Raw genomic sequence first — 20,438 nt, forward strand, 5'->3', positions numbered from 1 at the left:
AATGTTACTAATATTCAGTTAACCATGATACCAGATTTTGTCACATAATACTTTATCGCCTCGGACTCGGCTGTTGTGATTTAAACTTCCATCGGCTTGAAAGACGCATCTCAGGTAACGCACCATGCATGCCCTTGGGCTAAGGTATACTGCATTATTTTTTCACATGCCCTTTCTACAATATTTTAAGAAACGAATCGTCTTTCTATTCTAAAGGTTAGAGTTTTAATTCAGTGCTTTTGGGGAAACAATCTGTCAATTTAGAAATTTTGAATTCAGTCCATATGTACATCCTACGTTCTGGTGGATTTGCACTAAAGTAATAACTTAAGAATTAATTCATATTTAAGATACGTATTAAGAATTAAATAGTTAAATAGCTTTTCTTCATAAATGGACACCCCTCCATCAAGCGCACTAATTTGATGACCACTCGTTTTTGTTCTATTTTGATATATATATGTATTATGTTTTATAATATGTATGTATATGTAACCCAACACATATAAATATTACTTGAGAAATGTAATTTTGTTTCTGGAGCAGTTTGTAAAAATCCCGATTCATTGTCTGAATGAAAATATGTTAAAAGCATGAACAATTTCCCATTCACAGTAGGGCATCTACCCAAATCCCACTTTTGTTTGGTTGTAAGAATTGATAAGAGAAAGTTTGGTGGAGGACTTTTGGGACATGAGAAATGAATACAGACTGCTGTGTTGTCTGAGTGTAGATCTTAACAATCACCAGGTGTGACCATGTAGACAGGATATCATTCGGGGTTCTGATTTTGACAATTACTCCATGAGCATACGGAGTATTAGTGCTTGGGGATATATGTAACAGTTTGTTATCAGAGGAGATTGAGAGTGAACTTTTATTACCAGGTGAATATGATATCTATAGGATTTATAATCCCTTCTTTCTCTTTGTTAAAGTATTGTGGGTATATGTGTGGGTAATCCTCTCACGCTGATGGCAGAAAGTCATTCAACCAATTTGTGTATTCTACGTCAAAGAAGACCAGAACCCGTGTATAATTACAACATCCTCTGAATACCAATAACAACGAAATGTAGAAATTAACAAACATGACCAACATTATTATGTGGCTGGATAATGTGGTGGCAATACATTCTCTAATTTACACCTGTCACGAAGGGACGGGCCGTTTGGGTTTGTGCTCTGGGAATGTGTTACGCAATATGTATATTCACGAAATAACATTCAACAAACTATGTACCTAGTCCTGTCATGACTCATGTTGGTGTCTCTTGGCATTAATGAACATGTAAGTAGATACAACACGGGTGGATTGATGCATCCGTACTTGGTATGAATAAATGAATTATAATTTGTTTCAAACTGTGTGCGAAATACGCATAATGTCGGAAAGCGCAAGTCAAATCCCCAATTTCCGACTTCGTTCTTAAATAAATCACAAGTCGCCATTTATACCTGTATCACTGTGTAGATTGTTTTACATTTTAATGATGTAAATCACGTCACTTTTAATGTAAAAAAACGTCACTCAACCAGTTCATGTACTCAACCATTGCCCTCATTATTTTCATAAAAGATCTAAGATTAGAAAACAGTTATCAACATATATTGTACATATTATCTTTAGAAATACATAATCTTTACATGGAAACTGCCATCTTGATGTACTATTCTGTATTGTATGACTTTATGGTTTAATTCATGAAATAAACATAATTTGTTTTACACCCAACCATGCCCGCGATAAATTATACAGCGCCAAGTGTTCAGAGCGCCAACGAAGTTTTTCAAAGTAGAAATTAAGCAAAACGAATATTTATCAAATTTCTTATTGCTAGAACATATGCATGAACAACAAGTACTATAATCGGAAATATATTACATGTTATATATATGCACCCGGATGCTCACAATCACAAGACAATGCTAATATCCAACATTTGTGTTCCAGCGAGTGAATACCAAATAGACAAGGACCAAACCAGCTCTACAGACACCGACTCTCTCAAAGGCAGGAAGGTGCATTATACAGTAAGATGAAAATTGGACTGTATCGAATCCGACACTGCTCGTGACTTGATAAACATGTCGGATAACTATAACATACATAAAGGTATCTCGTCTGATCTGATAAAGTTATTTCAAAAGACATGATTTTATTCTACCAAAATACAATATGTCACTTCTTTGATAGGCATTTAGAAGTTGGAGTACTAAGTAAGGATAAGAATTTATGGATGAACAACTTCTTTATTACAATTAAGAATAACCTTGATACAGAACATCACGAAAGAAATCTCTCCATCAACAGTATGCACCCTTTGTTATCCCTACTTTGGAACAGTTAGCCGCAAAATCCAGAGACTCTTGAAGAAACAGGCCAACTTTGATGTAGTTTTCAAGAGAAGTCATACCATTGAGAACACAATTAAAGCCACAGGGAAACCACCATCCAGCCACAAGCTAGAACCATCAGGAGCAGTGTACCATATTCCGTGCAACTGTTGACAAGCTTACATAGGAGAAACATCTAGGCCCCTCAAAACCCGAATTAAAGAACATCAAAGCTCAGTCTCCAAAGATGACTCTAAATCAGCTCTATCAGACCACATCCGTGACAACCCAAGCTACAGCATTCAGTGGGAGAGAGACAAATCCCTCACCACCAGCCTCAAAGACTTCAAAATCAGGAAACTACAAGAAGCCGAAAAAAATAGCTTAGACGACTGGGCCACCCGTGTCCCCACTTAAAACGTGAATATTGTTAAGGATGTATTGTGCACCTTCATCGTTAGGCTCATGACTTTTCAGCCACCCCTCGCACATGTCAGTCGTTGCACATGGAATAGTTCTTTTTATAATGAAACAATTGTTCTTCCACTACTATTGATAGTCAAATATATGATTTCCTGGCATGTATTCACGTTCCAAGGTTCTAAAATGGTTTTATCAATAAACTAATTGTTTAGTACAGCTGTAATATTTGCGATTGCGGTTTTGTGCCCCGGGGACCCAATACAGATACTTCGCAGATGGTGAGAAACTCATTATTTCCACCGCAAAGGGATTTCATGTGCATTGTATATCATCGTCAATATGCAGCTGCTAGTGAACAAGTATTAGACTGCTTACCGTAACAGCTGTGTAACGTGTTAGAGCCAAAACAGCTTTATGGAGATGAGCGTCTGGTCTAAAATTCAATCCAGTCAATGAAACGTCAGAATATATTTAGGAAATCAAGTACATTATTATTTGGTAATCGTTTTTTAAGTAGATGATCGTACAGATCTCCTGTCAGAATAGCCAGCTGATTTGTGGGCAGAGACAACTGATGATTTATTTGGTCGTTGGAATCGTTCGTTCGTTTGTACGTACATGCGTTCATTCGTTCGTTCGTTCGTTCTTTCGTACTGATTGATTTGCTAGCTCGTGTTTCCGTCCGTCCGTCTTTTACGTCATTAAGGAATCGACCGTTGATTGCCTGTTCGTGCCATGCTACGACTTTATATGATAATTGCCCGGTTAAACCATACCTTGCTGGTGGGGTTCACCAAAATTGGAAACGTACACAATTTGGGTCTCTTCGCGCTTTCCTCCAACATAATTATAAAGTGTCAATAAAGTGAGAATAATCAGATAATAATTTGTTATCACCTTTCATCAATATTTTCAAGGAGCATGTTCAGTGCTCAGCCCACCCTGGGCTGAACGAAGGGAAATAAATACCTATGCTTACATGAAAGGATTCAGTAGAACTGTTTTGATTGTGTTTGATACATTCTGTCATCCAGCAACCTCCCGAAAGCACCGCAGACACAGCCCCGTTAGATGTCATCAACCCCCAGCAAAACCTCTATAGATACTATCACCCCCCAGCAAAACCTCTATAGATACTATCAACCCCCAGCAAAACCCCTATAGATAATATCAACCCCAGCAAACCCCCTATAGATACTATCACCCTCCAGCAAAACCCCTATAGATACTATCAACCTCAGCAAAACCCCTATAGATACTATCAACCCCCAGCAAAACCTTTATAGATACTATCAACCCGCAGCAAAACCCCTATAGATACTATCAACCCTAGCAAAACCCCTGTAGATATTATCAACCCCCAGCAAAACCCCTATAGATACTATCAACCCCGAGCAAAACCCCTATAGATACTGTCAACCCCCAGCAAAACCTCTATAGATACTATCAACCCGCAGCAAAACCCCTATAGATACTATCAACCCTAGCAAAACCCCTGTAGATATTATCAACCCCCAGCAAAACCCCTATAGATACTATCAACCCCGAGCAAAACCCCTATAGATACTATCAACCCCAAGCAAAACCCCTATAGTTACTATCAACCCCAAGCAAAACCCCTATATAGATTCCATCAACCTCGAAGCCACGAATTTGCTTAATCATCATGGAAACTTTGAAAAAATAAACAATTAAATTAAGTTCGCAGTTTACAACGGGTAAATGGAGAGGTGCACTGTTAAATGTTCTGTGCTAATTGATTATTGGCTCTGCGATCTCGTCGCAATGGCAACGTTGTCTACATATGCGTACTCATTATTACCAAATGGTTACAGACACATAATTTGCTTTGCAGAGTTGCGTCCCTTACATATATCAGGTGTTCTGGTCCACTCGAACACAAGTGTTTCACCAACGTGTCGAACATTTACTACCTGTGTAACTAAGGGTTTTCCTAAAGTAATAAACTGACATGCCATAGTATTGAACGAGTCGGGTGATTCATACATAGTATAATCTTATTGTTTTTTCAGTACTGATTCCAATAGAAATGCGTGCCGTATAAATATATCTAGCATTTGAGCGAGCTTCTATCCTCCGGATTCTACAGACAGGGAGAAAAACAACGAAGTTTGAATAAATGATAAGTAAAACCCGACAAATTTAAAAATATGAAATAAATCCTTTTTCAGGCGGTAAATATTTGTTTATTTTGCCAAGTGTACATATGCATTCGTTGAACCTGTTCTTTCTTTTCTTATCGGGGGGCACGCGTGGTCCAGTCGTCTAAGGCGCCGCGATTCGCTGTGCAGAGTTGCGTCCCTTGGGCACGCCAGAAAGCTATGATTGTGGGTTCGAATCCCGGTTCGCCCCGATTATGTTTCTAGGTTTGTCAGCACCATACCCGTGCTCTTGGGTTACAACGAAGTGGTAAATATCTGAGGCCTTCATCACTTCGGGCTTTCCTCCCACATTAAGCTGACACGCCGCGATATAACTGGAATACTGTTAAAAGCGGCGTTAAACCCAACTCACTCACTCACTCTTTTTTTATCGCTTAGTTATCTCCAAATATCAGACGTTTACAATTCTCGGCAGCCATACCTGTGTTAAGCACCTGCTCAGTAAATGATCCACGACCTTTACCATTGAATATGCTGGAGGCCGAATACAAAATAAAACCATGTTGCTTTAACATTGTTTCTGATCGCAAACGAAAAAGTGGTTGGGTCATTTGGCGAATATACAGTTTCGCCCCTTCAAGTGAGTGAGAATGGTTTTACGCCGGTCTTAGCAATAGTCCAGCAATAACGCGACGCGGGACACCAGAAATGGGCTTCACACATTTTACCCATATCGTGAATCGAACCCTGGTCTTCGGCGTGACGAGCGAACGCTGTAACGTCTAGGCTACCCGACCGCCCCTTGAAATGCATTGGTTGATGATGTCAAGATTTAAATATCTACTTAAATCACATTCAAATCCCGAAAGACTACATACAAATAACCACCAAAACAAATAACTTGTGCATTTTATAGCCCCAGTAACCGTAAATAATGGACCTAACTGAAACGTTCCCAACGCATGTTCATTGTTTGTTACAGCAATATCTGCATCATTCCTTATGTGCATCAAGCTAAACCGAGTGTTCATAATTTGGAGAACACCTTGACATCTGAATCACATACATAACCACTATGAAAATGTTTACGCCAAGGTCAATATTTTCTGAAGACGAGGCCCAACTGATAAAAATGGGGCGTTCCTAGGTAGCTATCAGGCGATAAGCCAAAGGTCTATTCATGAATACATTGCATTGAATTGTATCTATTTGGGACGCCGAAGGGACAAGGACAAGAAAAGCAGGTGTGTACTGGTGTGTTTTCATGTGAAGGTATATAGTGTATGGTGTATACAATTAGGTGAAATACACGTTTACTCTCCCGTGTCTGACGGATTCACTTTGGGTAGAATATATCGAGAGAGGGCAGTCACGTGGGTAGAAAATATCACCAGGGCTGTTGACATTGACAATGCTGCGATGTTAGGCGCGTTGGTTGACTTTTGTTATTGACCTGGGTTTAAATCGTCCTGTTTGTTATCTAAGTCGCGCTAGGGGGGTGTTGCAACACATTCAAAAAACTTGAAGTAGTCCCGGGTGTAAATACAGGTCACCGGTATCCCAGTGTGTCGTCAGTCAGGGGTCACGGTCAGGGGTCAGACTCGGCCACCTCGCCGATTACACATCATCGTATACCAATCGCAGTGATCATGTTGTCAAAAGCGGATGTCCTGGTTCAGAGTGAGTGAGTTGGGTTTAACGCCGCTTTTAACAGTATTCCAGTTATATCGCGGCGTGTCAGCTTAATGTGGGGGGAAAGCGTGAAGTGATGCAGGTCTCAGACGTTTACCACTTCGGTGAAACCCACGAACCCGGGTATGGTGCTGACAAACCTAGAAACATAATCGGGGCGAACCGGGATTCGAACCTACAATCATAGGTTTCTGGCATGCCCAAGGGACACAACTCTGCACAGCGAATCGCGGCGCCTTAGGCGACTGGGCAACCTGTGCACCCTCTGTTACAGAGTGCGGCGTTGCACACCAAACCAAGCAAGTGGCATATTGTACTCTAAAATAGGTATCTCCTCGTTGGTTGGAGTACCATTTAGTGATCGCTGTAGTTGGCATGCATATTTAACACCAGTACATACATGTGATGTATTGTGTCACGACCACACAGAGCAACAAAGCATCAGAAAATAACTGACCCTGCATGTAAGTGTAATCTCCTTTGATTTGCTCAATCGTTTCTCCCGGTTGCCTGTGAGACCGCAAACAGATGCAGTCATAACCATTCATTTTAAAACAGCTTAGATCAGTGTCAAACTCCAACAGTATGATAGTGCAAACACATTAAACCGTAGGCTCATTTTAAATCAGCTTAGATTTGAAACTGTTAGCAGTGTTATTTATGTGATTTATGGAAAGTGTTTTGTTACTTATGTATATTATGTATATGTATGAGTCCAGGGTTAGCTTGCGAAGTTCTATGCATGTGCGCCTGTTATAGCATGATGTCCTGCACTCCAGAAGTTAAACGTGTGTCGTCACAGTACGTGACATACAGTGTGACAGTTCAGTGTGACATGGTGACATGCCATTTAGTGTCACAGTGTATGTATAGTACGGAGAGCTATCGCTGTGAGGAGCTTGCACGGACAATGGAAAAGGGATGTAACTCCGCTATATGCTTTACTATAAGATTTTTGTTCATGTGCACTCAAAGGGTTCCTACAGCAATTGATTTCTATTCCAAGTTTCATATCGGTTCCTTTTCGAGGACATGGAATGATTCTCATCCAAAATGTATTGAACAAATATTTAAAATCCGGTAATGATATAGAATTATGTCCTATTAATAACATGAAAATGTCCATATTCCAGTTGTTTCTTGCAAAATGACTCATCCCATGAATCTCAGTAAAATACGTTTATATCGAACACGCTTTATAACGAACTGACGGATATTACGAACTTAATTTTGATCCCAGCCATTTGCTGTATAGATGTTGTGTCTATGCTTATAACGAACTACGGTTATTACGAACTTAAATAAGTGGTCCATTTGAGTTCGTTATAACCGTAGTTTACTGTATATAAAAACGCGCACCCGGTGCAACCTTTAGACATCAGTGTTCCCTCAATCAAACGATAAAATACAAATGTAAAACAAATAATGTTGTCCACACATGTGTGCTATATGAATGAAATATCATGTGACGAATTACCTTTAGGTAGTAAACATTTACATTTAATGTTAATTAAAGAAATATAAACTGGATTTTGTATTAAATTATTTATGTAAATTTGCCACAATGAATATTTCACGATTCTCCACAGGAAATATGTTTATATGCCGCAGTGTTACATTCACACAAGAGAAGGAACATGTGTTCCACGACTCTATGTTCTAATAAACAGCCAGCAGATTATAAAAAAGTTTCACAATTTATCTATGGCATTTTAAATACCATGAAACGGTAATCGAAACCTGTTTTGAACTTGGGAAAATTACTTGGTGAAAACATGTTCAAGAGATTATATTTAAAATTATAATTTAAGACTGTCAAAACCGTATATGGAATGTACTCGTTCACCCGCACATCAAAGAAAATACCAAATATGTCTACAACAACGTAGGGTTATACTACGACATCACGCCACCTCCCCTCACACTAGCGTGTTCACCGCTAGCAAAACTGCCGAATGCTTGTTTTGGACATTCCGTGATGCAGGGATAACATATACATAAGTAGGTCATGTAAGTAACCAGAACCAATCTTAAATCAACATGTGTCATTTATTTCTATGTTTTTTTCATTCTATCCTTGAGACTCCAGGGGAATGCAGACAGACGAATGTTGTTGTCAGTGTGCGTGATTTGGTTCCTGAACGATTCCTGTTGAATTTTCAAAATCATTGTCGTAGGTTTCAGAGCACAGGGTTTGGTTCCCCCCTTATTATTTCGTTTAATTTCTTTTGGACCTTCCGCATTAGTGACTTAGACAATTTGTCAATCAATTGTTCATGGTATGATGAATTCAGTGATTTATTTGTCGTAGCTGAGTGTGAAACAACGTGACGTGATATGCGAAAAGAACCGAGGTTTCGAAAACACATTCATAGAGGTTTGTTTCAGATTTTTTACGACGTTTCGGAAACGATAGTTTTGTAACTGAACTTCCCATAAAGCCATGTTTGTTTGTTTGTTTGTTTGTGTGCTTGTTGTTTACGCCGCGCTCGGCAATAGTCCAGCTATATGACGGTGGTCTGTAAATAATCGAGTCTGGACCAGACAATCCAGTGAGTGACACCATGAGCATCGATCCATGCAATTGGGTTACGATGACATGTATTAACCAAGTCAGCGCGACAAGCATGGGTTGCTGAAGATCAATTCTCTACCCCGATCTTCATGTGCTGTATAAATAATTACACAAAGAATGGGGAATTAGATGTTGTAGATAAGACCGATGCAAATGTCAAAAATCATCATTTGTTACAGGGTTATTCTACGTACCTACTTGTCATAGGTCCTTTACTGAGTCATGACCGCGAGGATGCAGAAAGGCTGACGTCACCGACGTCAATCTGAACCGCCATGTTTGTTTACAAATTGACGTAGATCTATATATAGATCATGACACAACTTACCGCCAATATCCTGCCCGGAGTGCTACTTGTCGCATGAAATGTTCCACTTCATACAACTCCCTTCTTACAATTACGTCGCATATATGTACGTCAACACCAGACTCGACTACAACCAGTTGTACGGCGTGACCTCTCCTTGCAGTGTGACACTTCAGTGTGACATAGTGACATGTCTTACAGTGTGACAGTTCAGTGTGACATAGTGACATGCCTTACAGTGTGACAGTTCAGTGTGACATAGTGACATGTCTTACAGTGTGACAGTTCCGCGTGACATAGTGACATGTCTTACAGTGTGACAGTTCAGTGTGACATAGTGACATGTCTAACAGTGTGACATAGTGACATGCCTTACAGTCTGACAGTTCAGTGTGACATAGTGACATGCCTTACAGTGTGACAGTTCAGCGTGACATAGTGACATGCCTTACAGTGTGACAGTTCAGTGTGACATAGTGACATGCCTTACAGTGTGACAGTTCAGTGTGACATAGTGACATGCCTTACAGTGTGACAGTTCCGCGTGACATAGTGACATGCCTTACAGTGTGACAGTTCCGCGTGACATAGTGACATGCTTTACAGTGTGACAGTTCAGTGTGACATAGTGACATGCCTTACAGTGTGACAGTTCAGTGTGACATAGTGACATGCCTTACAGTGTGACAGTTCAGTGTGACATAGTGACATGCCTTACAGTGTGACAGTTCAGCGTGACATAGTGACATGCCTTATGGTGTGACAGTTCAGTGTGACATAGTGACATGCCTTACAGTGTGACAGTTCAGTGTGACATAGTGACATGACTTACAGTGTGACAGTTCAGTTTGACATAGTGACAGTTCAGTGTGACATAGTGACATGACTTACAGTGTGACAGTTCAGTGTGCGATATTGACATGCCTTACAGTGTGACAGTTCAGCGTGACATAGTGACATGACTTACAGTGTGACAGTTCAGTGTGACATAGTGACATGACTTACAGTGTGACAGTTCATTGTGACATAGTGACATGCCTTGCAGTGTGACAGTTCAGTTTCGCATAGTGATAGTTCAGTGTGACATGGTGACATGCTTTACAGTGTGACAGTTCAGTGTTACACAGTGACATGCCTTACAGTGTGACAGTTCAGTGTGACATAGTGACATGCTTTACAGTGTGACAGTTCAGTGTGACATAGTGACATGCCTTACAGTGTGACAGTTCAGTGTGACATAGTGACATGCCTTACAGTGTGACAGTTCAGTGTGACATATTGACATGCCTTACAGTGTGACAGTTCAGCGTGACATAGTGACATGCCTTATGGTGTGACAGTTCAGTGTGACATAGTGACATGCCTTACAGTGTGACAGTTCAGTGTGACATAGTGACATGACTTACAGTGTGACAGTTCAGTTTGACATAGTGACAGTTCAGTGTGACATAGTGACATGACTTACAGTGTGACAGTTCAGTGTGCGATATTGACATGCCTTACAGTGTGACAGTTCAGCGTGACATAGTGACATGACTTACAGTGTGACAGTTCAGTGTGACATAGTGACATGACTTACAGTGTGACAGTTCATTGTGACATAGTGACATGCCTTGCAGTGTGACAGTTCAGTTTCGCATAGTGATAGTTCAGTGTGACATGGTGACATGCTTTACAGTGTGACAGTTCAGTGTTACACAGTGACATGCCTTACAGTGTGACAGTTCAGTGTGACATAGTGACATGCCTGACAGTGTGACAGTTCAGTGTGACATAGTGACATGCCTTACAGTGTGACAGTTCAGTGTGACATAGTGACATGCCTTACAGTGTGACAGTTCAGTGTGACATATTGACATGCTTTACAGTGTGACAGTTTAGTGTGACATAATGACATGCCTTACAGTGTGACAGTTCAGCGTGACATAGTGACATGCCTTACAGTGTGACAGTTCAGTGTGACATAGTGACATGCCTAACAGTGTGACAGTTCAGCGTGACATAGTGACATGCCTTACAGTGTGACAGTTCAGTGTGACATAGTGACATGCCTTACAGTGTGACAGTTCTGCGTGACATAGTGACATGCTTTACAGTGTGACAGTTCAGTGTGACATAGTGACATGCCTTACAGTGTGACAGTTCAGTGTGACATAGTGACATGCTTTACAGTGTGACAGTTCAGTGTGACATAGTGACATGCCTTACAGTGTGACAGTTCAGTGTGACATAGTGACATGCCTTACAGTGTGACAGTTCAGTGTGACATAGTGACATGCCTTACAGTGTGACAGTTCAGTGTGACATAGTGACATGCCTTACAGTGTGAAATAGTGGGGATACAACAGTAGGTCATCTTCTGCGTTGCCCGACCGTTGTGCATATCTGAATAATAAGTGTACTTTGAACAGGTGTCATAATAATCATACAGCTGAAATATGTAGAATAGGTTCTGGTGCGGACTTGTATTGACACGTGTATGTCTGTGCCCTGTACAGGTTCTGGCGCGGACTTGTATTGACACGTGTATGTCTGTGCCCTGTACAGGTTCTGGTGCGGACTTGTATTGACACGTGTATGTCTGTGCCCTGTACAAGTTCTGGTGCGGACTTGTATTGACACGTGTATGTCTGTGCCCTGTACCGGTTCTGGTGCGGACTTGTATTGACACGTGTATGTCTCTGTCCTGTACAGATTCTGGTGCGGACTTGTATTGACACGTGTATGTCTGTGCCTTGTGCAGGTTATGGTGCGGACTTGTATTGACACGTGCATGTCTGTGCCCTGTACAGGTTCTGGTGCGGACTTGTATTGACACGTGTATGTCTGTGCCCTGTACAGATTCTGGTGCGGACTTGTATTGACACGTGTATGTCTGTGCCCTGTACAGGTTCTGGTGCGGACTTGTATTGACACATGTATGTCTGTGCCCTGTACAGGTTCTGGTGCGGACTTGTATTGACACGTGTATGTCTATGCCCTGTACGGGTTCTGGTGCGGACTTGTATTGACACGTGTATGTCTGTGCCCTGTACAAGTTCTGGTGCGGACTTGTATTGACACGTGCATGTCTGTGCCCTGTACAGGTTCTGGTGCGGACTTGTATTGACACGTGTATGTCTGTGCCCTGTACAGGTTCTGGCGCGGACTTGTATTGACACGTGTATGTCTGTGCCCTGTACAGGTTCTGGTGCGGACTTGTATTGACACGTGTATGTCTGTGCCCTGTACAAGTTCTGGTGCGGACTTGTATTGACACGTGTATGTCTGTGCCCTGTACCGGTTCTGGTGCGGACTTGTATTGACACGTGTATGTCTCTGTCCTGTACAGATTCTGGTGCGGACTTGTATTGACACGGGTATGTCTGTGCCTTGTGCAGGTTATGGTGCGGACTTGTATTGACACGTGCATGTCTGTGCCCTGTACAGGTTCTGGTGCGGACTTGTATTGACACGTGTATGTCTGTGCCCTGTACAGATTCTGGTGCGGACTTGTATTGACACGTGTATGTCTGTGCCCTGTACAGGTTCTGGTGCGGACTTGTATTGACACATGTATGTCTGTGCCCTGTACAGGTTCTGGTGCGGACTTGTATTGACACGTGTATGTCTATGCCCTGTACGGGTTCTGGTGCGGACTTGTATTGACACGTGTATGTCTGTGCCCTGTACAAGTTCTGGTGCGGACTTGTATTGACACGTGCATGTCTGTGCCCTGTACAGGTTCTGGTGCGGACTTGTATTGACACGTGTATGTCTGTGCCCTGTACAAGTTCTGGTGCGGACTTGTATTGACACGTGCATGTCTGTGCCCTGTACAAGTTCTGGTGCGGACTTGTATTGACACCTGTATGTCTGTGCCCTGTACAGGTTCTGGTGCGGACTTGTATTGACACGTGTATGTCTGTGCCCTGTACAAGTTCTGGCGCGGACTTGTATTGACACCTGTATGTCTGTGCCCTGTACAGGTTCTGGCGCGGACTTGTATTGACACCTGTATGTTTGTGCCCTGTACAGGTTCTTGTGCGCACCTGTATTGACACGTGTATGTCTGTGCCCTGTACAGGTTCTGGCGCGAACTTGTGCCCTTGACTTGTCCTTGCGTGCAAAGAAAGCTTTTATAGGTGTAATGTCTATTTCTCATAAAGTGGGATCGATGTCACCTTATATCTTCTTTAAGCTTTTTGATACCAAGATACAACCAATTTTATTGTATGGACCTGAAGTATGGGGATTTCAACGTTATGTCTGTTTAGAGAAGGTTCACTTATTAGCATGTTAAAAGTTTCTTTGTGTCGGATCTTCTACACCAAATTGCATGGTTTATGGTGAATGTGGTAGATACCCATTATATATTAACTCTCAGATCAGATGTTTAAAATACTGGTTTAAAATTCTTTATATGCATGAACAACGTCTCCCCAAATTAGCTTATAACACGATTCTACATTTAGATAACATGGGAAAGAATACTTGGACATCGCATATAAGAAATCTTTTATTTTCGCATGGTTTTAGTTTTATATGGCTATGTCAGTCAGTTGGAAATGTAAATAAGTTTCTTAATGAATTTCGGGATCGGTCTATAAATATGTTCTGCCAAGAATGGCACTCCACTTTAGAGAATAGTTCACGTTATAATTATAATAAAAAAAAACTTTCAAGACTTTACTTCAACTAGAAATATATTTATCAGTACCCACTACGGAAAACGTAAGAAAACAGTTAATTAAATATCGACATATTTGTAAATGAAAGAAGAAAACTGTCCATTGAAAAAATGAAAAGAATTTGTCCATTGTGTAATCTAGAGATAGAAAATGAATATCATTTTGTGTTTGTCTGTCCATTTTACAATGATCTCCGAAAGAAATATATAAAAGATTATTTAATAGCAATGTCACCGATAAACGCCTTTGTAGTTATGCTGACGACAAAGAACGAATCAAATATATTAAATCTTTCTCTTTATATTAAGCATGCATTAGCCAAAAGAAATGAATTGATCAAACAACGTGTATATCCCAATGTGTAACATATATGCTTGTATCTACATGCGTAACTCTTTCTTGTATATGGGCCGGTGGCCTTTTGTACAATAAACTTCTTTGACTTGACTTGACTTGACACGTGTATGTCTGTGCCTTGTGCAGGTTCTGTGGCAACTTGTATTGACACGTGTATGTCTGTGCCATGTGCAGGTTCTGGTGGCAACTTGTATTGACACGTGTATGTCTGTGCCTTGTGCAGGTTCTACAGCTGACCCACTGGGTAATGAAGAAAGGGGTACGATGTTTCCTGTTCTTCGTGGTAACTGCTTCCGTTATCACCGTCGTCAGTTTCAGTTACCCCTCAATACAGGTACGTAGAAACAAACATAGAAGTACAAAGAGCCATATAGACTCGTGCCCTCAACACCTTGCCTTGTAATTCCATGGATACATGATACTTTTGTATGGATAGCAACTTCTTATATTCTCTCGACGTTTCAGAGGTACTTCTTTCTCCTTCGTCAGGTAAATAGTAAATGATTCACCCTATGAAGGAGCAAGAAGTATAGCTCTGAAACGTAGTCCAGAAAAAGAAGAAGATGCTGTTGATAAAAAAGTATCATGTATCCATGTTCTCAAAGATTCAAAATGCCTATCAACGACTTATAATTCCAATTATGAATTTTACAATGTCGAACAGTTTTCTTGAGTTTTCTATGCGTTGTTACAAGTAATGAACAAATAATTCCGAGTTTAATGGCAGCGCAGTGGCTGCAGGCTTTTTATGGGTGAGAGAGAGAGAGAGAGAGAGACACAGACAGAGACACAGAGAGACACACCCACACACACATTACCCTCGGTCAGTACAGTGTTAGTACACCTAATGCTTCCCATGTACACAGTCCTACATCTGATGCTCACAATCGATTATTTTGTGGAGGAAAGCTTCATAAATGTGGTGAAATTTGGTATTTGATGGGGATGTATGAAAGGCAATGTTGTTGAAAGAGCTTCACATCTAAAAAATAAACTCATCTCCAACTACAGTTGAACTGTACAGTTTCCATGATCTGCCGTCCCTTGATATATTCTCACATCTGCCAGTTCAATCAGTGTGCTATACCTAATCGAAATATGCGTAAATTATTTCATGTCCTTGATGTAGACTGTATTGTTGATTATTGTTGTATGTCTTTATTAAAGTGTGGTCACATACGATTTTCACCCACACGAGTAAAGAGGCACTTTTGGTAAATTTATTTCCAAATAGTATTTTAGCAATGTTAATAATGAATCTGTGTTTATATTTGTATTTCAGTCAGTCCTCCCATATGCCAACATCAGACGTCATTTTGCCGGAGGCAGCTTGAACGACACATGGCATGTCGAGACACCATACAGCTCTGTCTCCGCTGCCACCCGCACAGCTGCCCAGACTGCTGCATCCAAGGAGACAGCTACAACCAATGATGCAGCTACAACCAATGATGCAGCTACAACCAAGCAGACCTCTGCAACGGCAGCATCAAAGCCTCTGCCTCCCCCTCAGGTAAATATTCACAATGGCGTGATTGCAGGCATATATTTTCACAATGGACGTCATCAAACAGTGAATCCCTCCCTCCTTCATACAACACCGCATGCAGGGTGAACTTAATGACCAACGACACACTGCCTTCTTCATACAACACCGCATGAAGGGTGAACTTAATGTTCAACGACACACTACCTCCTTCATACAACACCGCATGCAGGGTGAACTTAATGTTCAACGACACACTACCTCCTTCATACAACACCGCATGCAGGGTGAACTTAATGACCAACGACACACTACCTCCTTCGTACAACACCGCATGCAGGGTGAACTTAATGACCAACGACACACTACCTCCTTCGTACAACACCGCATGCAGGGTGAACTTAATGACCAACGACACACTACCTCCTTCGTACAACACTGCATGCAGGGTGAACTTAATGACCAACGACACACTACCTCCTTCGTACAACACTGCAAAATGGTGCAGTTAATGACTAACGACACACTGCCTCCTTGGTACAACACTATAATAAGGGTGCAGTTAATGACTAACGACACACTGCCTCCTTGGTATAACACTATAATAAGGGTGCAGTTAATGACTAACGACACACTGCCTCCTTCATACAACACTGCAGCATGGTTGCACCCACTCACGCAATCCGTTATATAACAGAAGCTGATTGAAATCATTATGGATGCGACACTGTATAAACATTCAGGCCATTCCTTTATATTACACAACCAGACATATTTTTCAGGTTATTCGTAAATACTTTTTGTAAAACTTCAGTTTAGCATTGACTGTTTCAGAGACCGCCATGCAACCCGGGATCGATTCCACATAAGAAATTCCTGACACACAACAACTCGCAGCCTCTTGACGTCACAGTTGTCACTGCCTATTTTAACCTGGGGCGATTCCGGAAAGGCAGTGGATCGTTCTTCGACACTCAGTTGTACATGTCGTGGGCAGGAGTGTTCAAACATCTACGGAACCCTTTCGTCTTTTACACAGACTCGGAGGACATTGCTAAGCAGTTTCAACAGATGCGAGTCGGGAAGGAAGGAATAACCAAGATTGTCTTGGTCGACAGAAAGACTCTGTGGGCGTTCGGATGGGTAGATAGGATCAAGGAAATCTATTCCAACCCAGGATATCCAAAGTTCCACCCAAACACCGTAGTGCCTGAATACTCCTGTGCTCAACACGCGAAATATGAGTCTGTGGAGGCAGCAGTCAAAAGTAATTATTTCAATACCACTTATTACACTTGGATCGATATCGGCTATTTCCGATACATCTTGAAACGGGGTAAAGAGTTTGTTATCTTGAAACCCCAAGGTTTTAACGAGTCTCGTGTGGCCATGAACAAAGTGTTCGACGTGAATATGGACACGCCCCCTGAGACTGTTTTCAAAGGAAACCATGTCTGGCTTGGTGGTGGGATGATCTTCGGGTCAAAGTTCACACTTCCAATCTTTATAGCAGACTATCGACTAGCCGTACAACACTATCTCGACATGGGTTTAAGCAGTACAGACCAACAGGTCATTTTTTCTATGAACACTAACAAGGAAAAGCTTATTGTTAAACAAAGAGTGACTATTCAGCAATATGTAGCCGACGTACCCGGAGACTGCTGGTTCTATCTTGGATATGCTTGTTACAGAGAATTGGTAGAGTGACGTGCAATAAGCCATGTTTATTTTTATTTCTTGTGTATGTATGTATGTATGTGTGTGTGTGTGTGTGTGTGTGTGTGTGTGTGTGTGTGTGTGTGTGTGTGTGTGTGTGTGTGTGTCTGTGTGTGTGTCTGTGTGTATGTGTGTTTCTGTAAATAAATATATATATATATATGTGTGTGTGTGTATGTGCGTATGTGTGTATGTATGTATGTGTAGGTTTCTATATAGAATATAGATATATATTCACTTTCTGTTATGTTTTGTTCGTCCGTCCGTTATACACATCACATGGACGGGTCGTATGTTTCTCGTGTCTGTGCAGTGGGGCTTGCCGATCACATGATGTCCGCAACAGCAAACAGGGGGATAGCTTTGATCTTTTATTCTGACATCATTAACGGTATTTACACCTGTAACGGTAATACTGGCGTAAGTCATGATAGTCTATATGGTGGCATGTGCTTTACAAGAAATAAGACAATCTACACAACCGGAGCTCGTACTGGCTCGTAGGACCTCGCCATCAGTGGTCTTTAGTGGAGTCAAAGTGAGTGAGTAAGTTGGGTGTAACGCCGCTTTTAACAGTATTCTGGTTATATCACGCCGTGTCAGCTTAATCTGGGAGAAAAGCCCGAAGTGATGCAGGTCTCTGACGTTTACCACTTCGGTGAAACACACGAGCACGGGTATGGTGCTGACAAATCTAGAAACATAATCGGGTCAAACCGGGATTCGAACCCACAATCATAGGTGTCTGGCGTGCCCAAAGGGACGCAACTCTGCACAGCGAATCGGGGCGCCTTAGACGACTGGGCTACCCGTACACTCTGTGTGTGGAGTTAAACGAACATCGCAGTCAACGGTCATTAGTTCGGAATAACAACCTTTATAACATCGCCATTTTGTCACGTGAGATACTGTCAAGGTTTACGCGTATACAAACTGGAGTGAGTCAAAATGCTCGGGAAGCTTTTTGTTGTGAATTCACGCACGCACGCACGCACACACGCACACTCGTGAGTAAATATTCTGATGTAGACAAAGTGGTGAGCGATGTAGGATGGGTATGGTGTAGACAGGGTGTGATTGGACAGGGTATGATGTAGACAGGGTGTGGTGTAGTCAGGGTGTGATGTAGTCAGGGTGTGATGTAGACAGGGTGTGATGTAGACAGGGTGTGATGTAGACAGGGTGTGATGTAGACAGTGTGTGGTGTAGACAGGGTGTGGTGTAGACAGGGTATGGTGTAGACAGGGTGTGGTGTAGACAGGGTGTGATGTAGACGGTGTGGTGTAGACAGGATGTGGTGTAGACAGGGTGTGATGTAGACAGGGTGTGATGTAGACAGGATGTGTTGTAGACAGGATGTGATGTAGACAGGATGTGATGTAGACAGGGTGTGATGTAGACAGGGTGTGATGTAGACAGGGAGTGATGTAGACAGGGTGTGGTGTAGACAGGATATGATGTAGACAGAGTGTGGTGTAGACAGGGTGCGATGTAGACAGGGTGCGATGTGGACAGGCTGTGATGTAGACAGAATATGATGTCGACAGGGTGTGCTGTAGGGAGGGTGTGGTGAAACCAGGGTGTAATATAAACAGCTTCTGCGAACATTTTGCATTTGAAAATTGGCCATCCCAATATGGACAGTAGAATAGATTATATCTTCAAAACAAGACACGTTTTGAGAGCATATCATACGTAAATACAGGCAAGCATAGCCACATGCCTAAGAACATTAAGACAGTTATATTTACCTTTATACTGTCCTAGGGGCGGTCGGGTAGCCTAGTGGTTAAAGCGTTCGCTCGTCACGCCGAAGACCCGGGTTCAATTCCCGACATGGGTACAATGTGTGAAACCCATTTCTGGTGTCCACCGCCGTGATATTGCTGGAATATTGCTAAAAGCGGCGTAAAACCATACTCACTCACTTATACTGTCTCGTTCGGAAGGATAGAAACTGGACTTTTGCAGTCAGTTAAATCCCTTGCCTCGGGAAGATGGTAGGGCAGGACATGCTTACACCTGCTGTCATCACAGATTTTCAGTGATCATTCATACATTTTCATCACTGTTTCAACTTTTACGCCCAGTGGAGCCTGTTTCGGCAAATAATCGAGACTGGTTATTCACTGGCATGGCTTTTTAAATATACATGTGTGTAACGGTTAGAAGTTGTTGAAGCATTAATTATCTGGGTTCGAATCCCGACAGGGCTCCACTATTGTGATAGTGATGTAGTTTAATCAAGAACGACGTAGTGTTTAGTTTGATAAATTAGTGTCAGGCTCCACGATATTGTTTAAACACAACAATATATTTACAAAACATTTCCAGAAACTTAACTTGGGACTCACCAAGGGTTATAAGTATATTGCGCGATGTTAAATCCCCGACCGCGTCATGCCAAAAGACATTAAAAGATGGTACTTGTTGTTACCCTGTCTGGCGCTCGACATTAAGGGGCTAAAACAAGGACTGGTCGGCTCGGAGTCAGTATACTGTGTCTGAGTGGGGTATTCATGTTAAACTGCGGCATGGTATCCCAGTGGGCTAGCACTATAAATCGGCATCAGTCCGGACTAGTACAAGCAGCTACACACACACACACGTGCATGCACGTCGCTATATAAGTGCAATAATCTTCGACGTTAAACCTAATTTCACCTCACCTCATAATGACTGACCTTTCATCTCATGAAGCAAACTAAAGAGTTGATCAATAACTCTGAAAACCCGGGTTCGATTCCCG

The 20,438-nt window shown here is 41.8% G+C and overlaps 1 protein-coding gene across 6 annotated transcripts in view; it reads left to right on the top strand.

Moving 5' to 3' along the window:
- The window catches only part of LOC139442549 (uncharacterized), a 32,024-nt gene extending 12,592 nt beyond the window's left edge, over positions 1–19,432 (top strand). For 4 of the 6 annotated variants that reach the window (XM_071223376.1, XM_071223372.1, XM_071223374.1 and 1 more), the window contains 3 exons: positions 14,708–14,818; positions 15,767–15,997; positions 16,805–19,416. In XM_071223376.1, coding sequence (XP_071079477.1) covers positions 14,732–14,818; positions 15,767–15,997; positions 16,805–17,680 — 1,194 coding nt within the window. In that variant the 5' untranslated portion in view covers positions 14,708–14,731 and the 3' untranslated portion in view covers positions 17,681–19,416. Of the gene's footprint in view, positions 1–6,046; positions 6,128–14,707; positions 14,819–15,766; positions 15,998–16,804 lie in introns of those variants that run through there. The other 2 variants (XM_071223375.1, XM_071223373.1) reach the window with 2 other exon arrangements.
- Positions 19,433–20,438: the final 1,006 nt, after the last annotated feature.

This window comes from Haliotis cracherodii, unplaced genomic scaffold, assembly GCF_022045235.1.
Source record: "Haliotis cracherodii isolate W230 unplaced genomic scaffold, xgHalCrac1.p SCAF_5, whole genome shotgun sequence".
In the NCBI taxonomy this organism is placed as follows: domain Eukaryota; kingdom Metazoa; phylum Mollusca; class Gastropoda; order Lepetellida; family Haliotidae; genus Haliotis; species Haliotis cracherodii.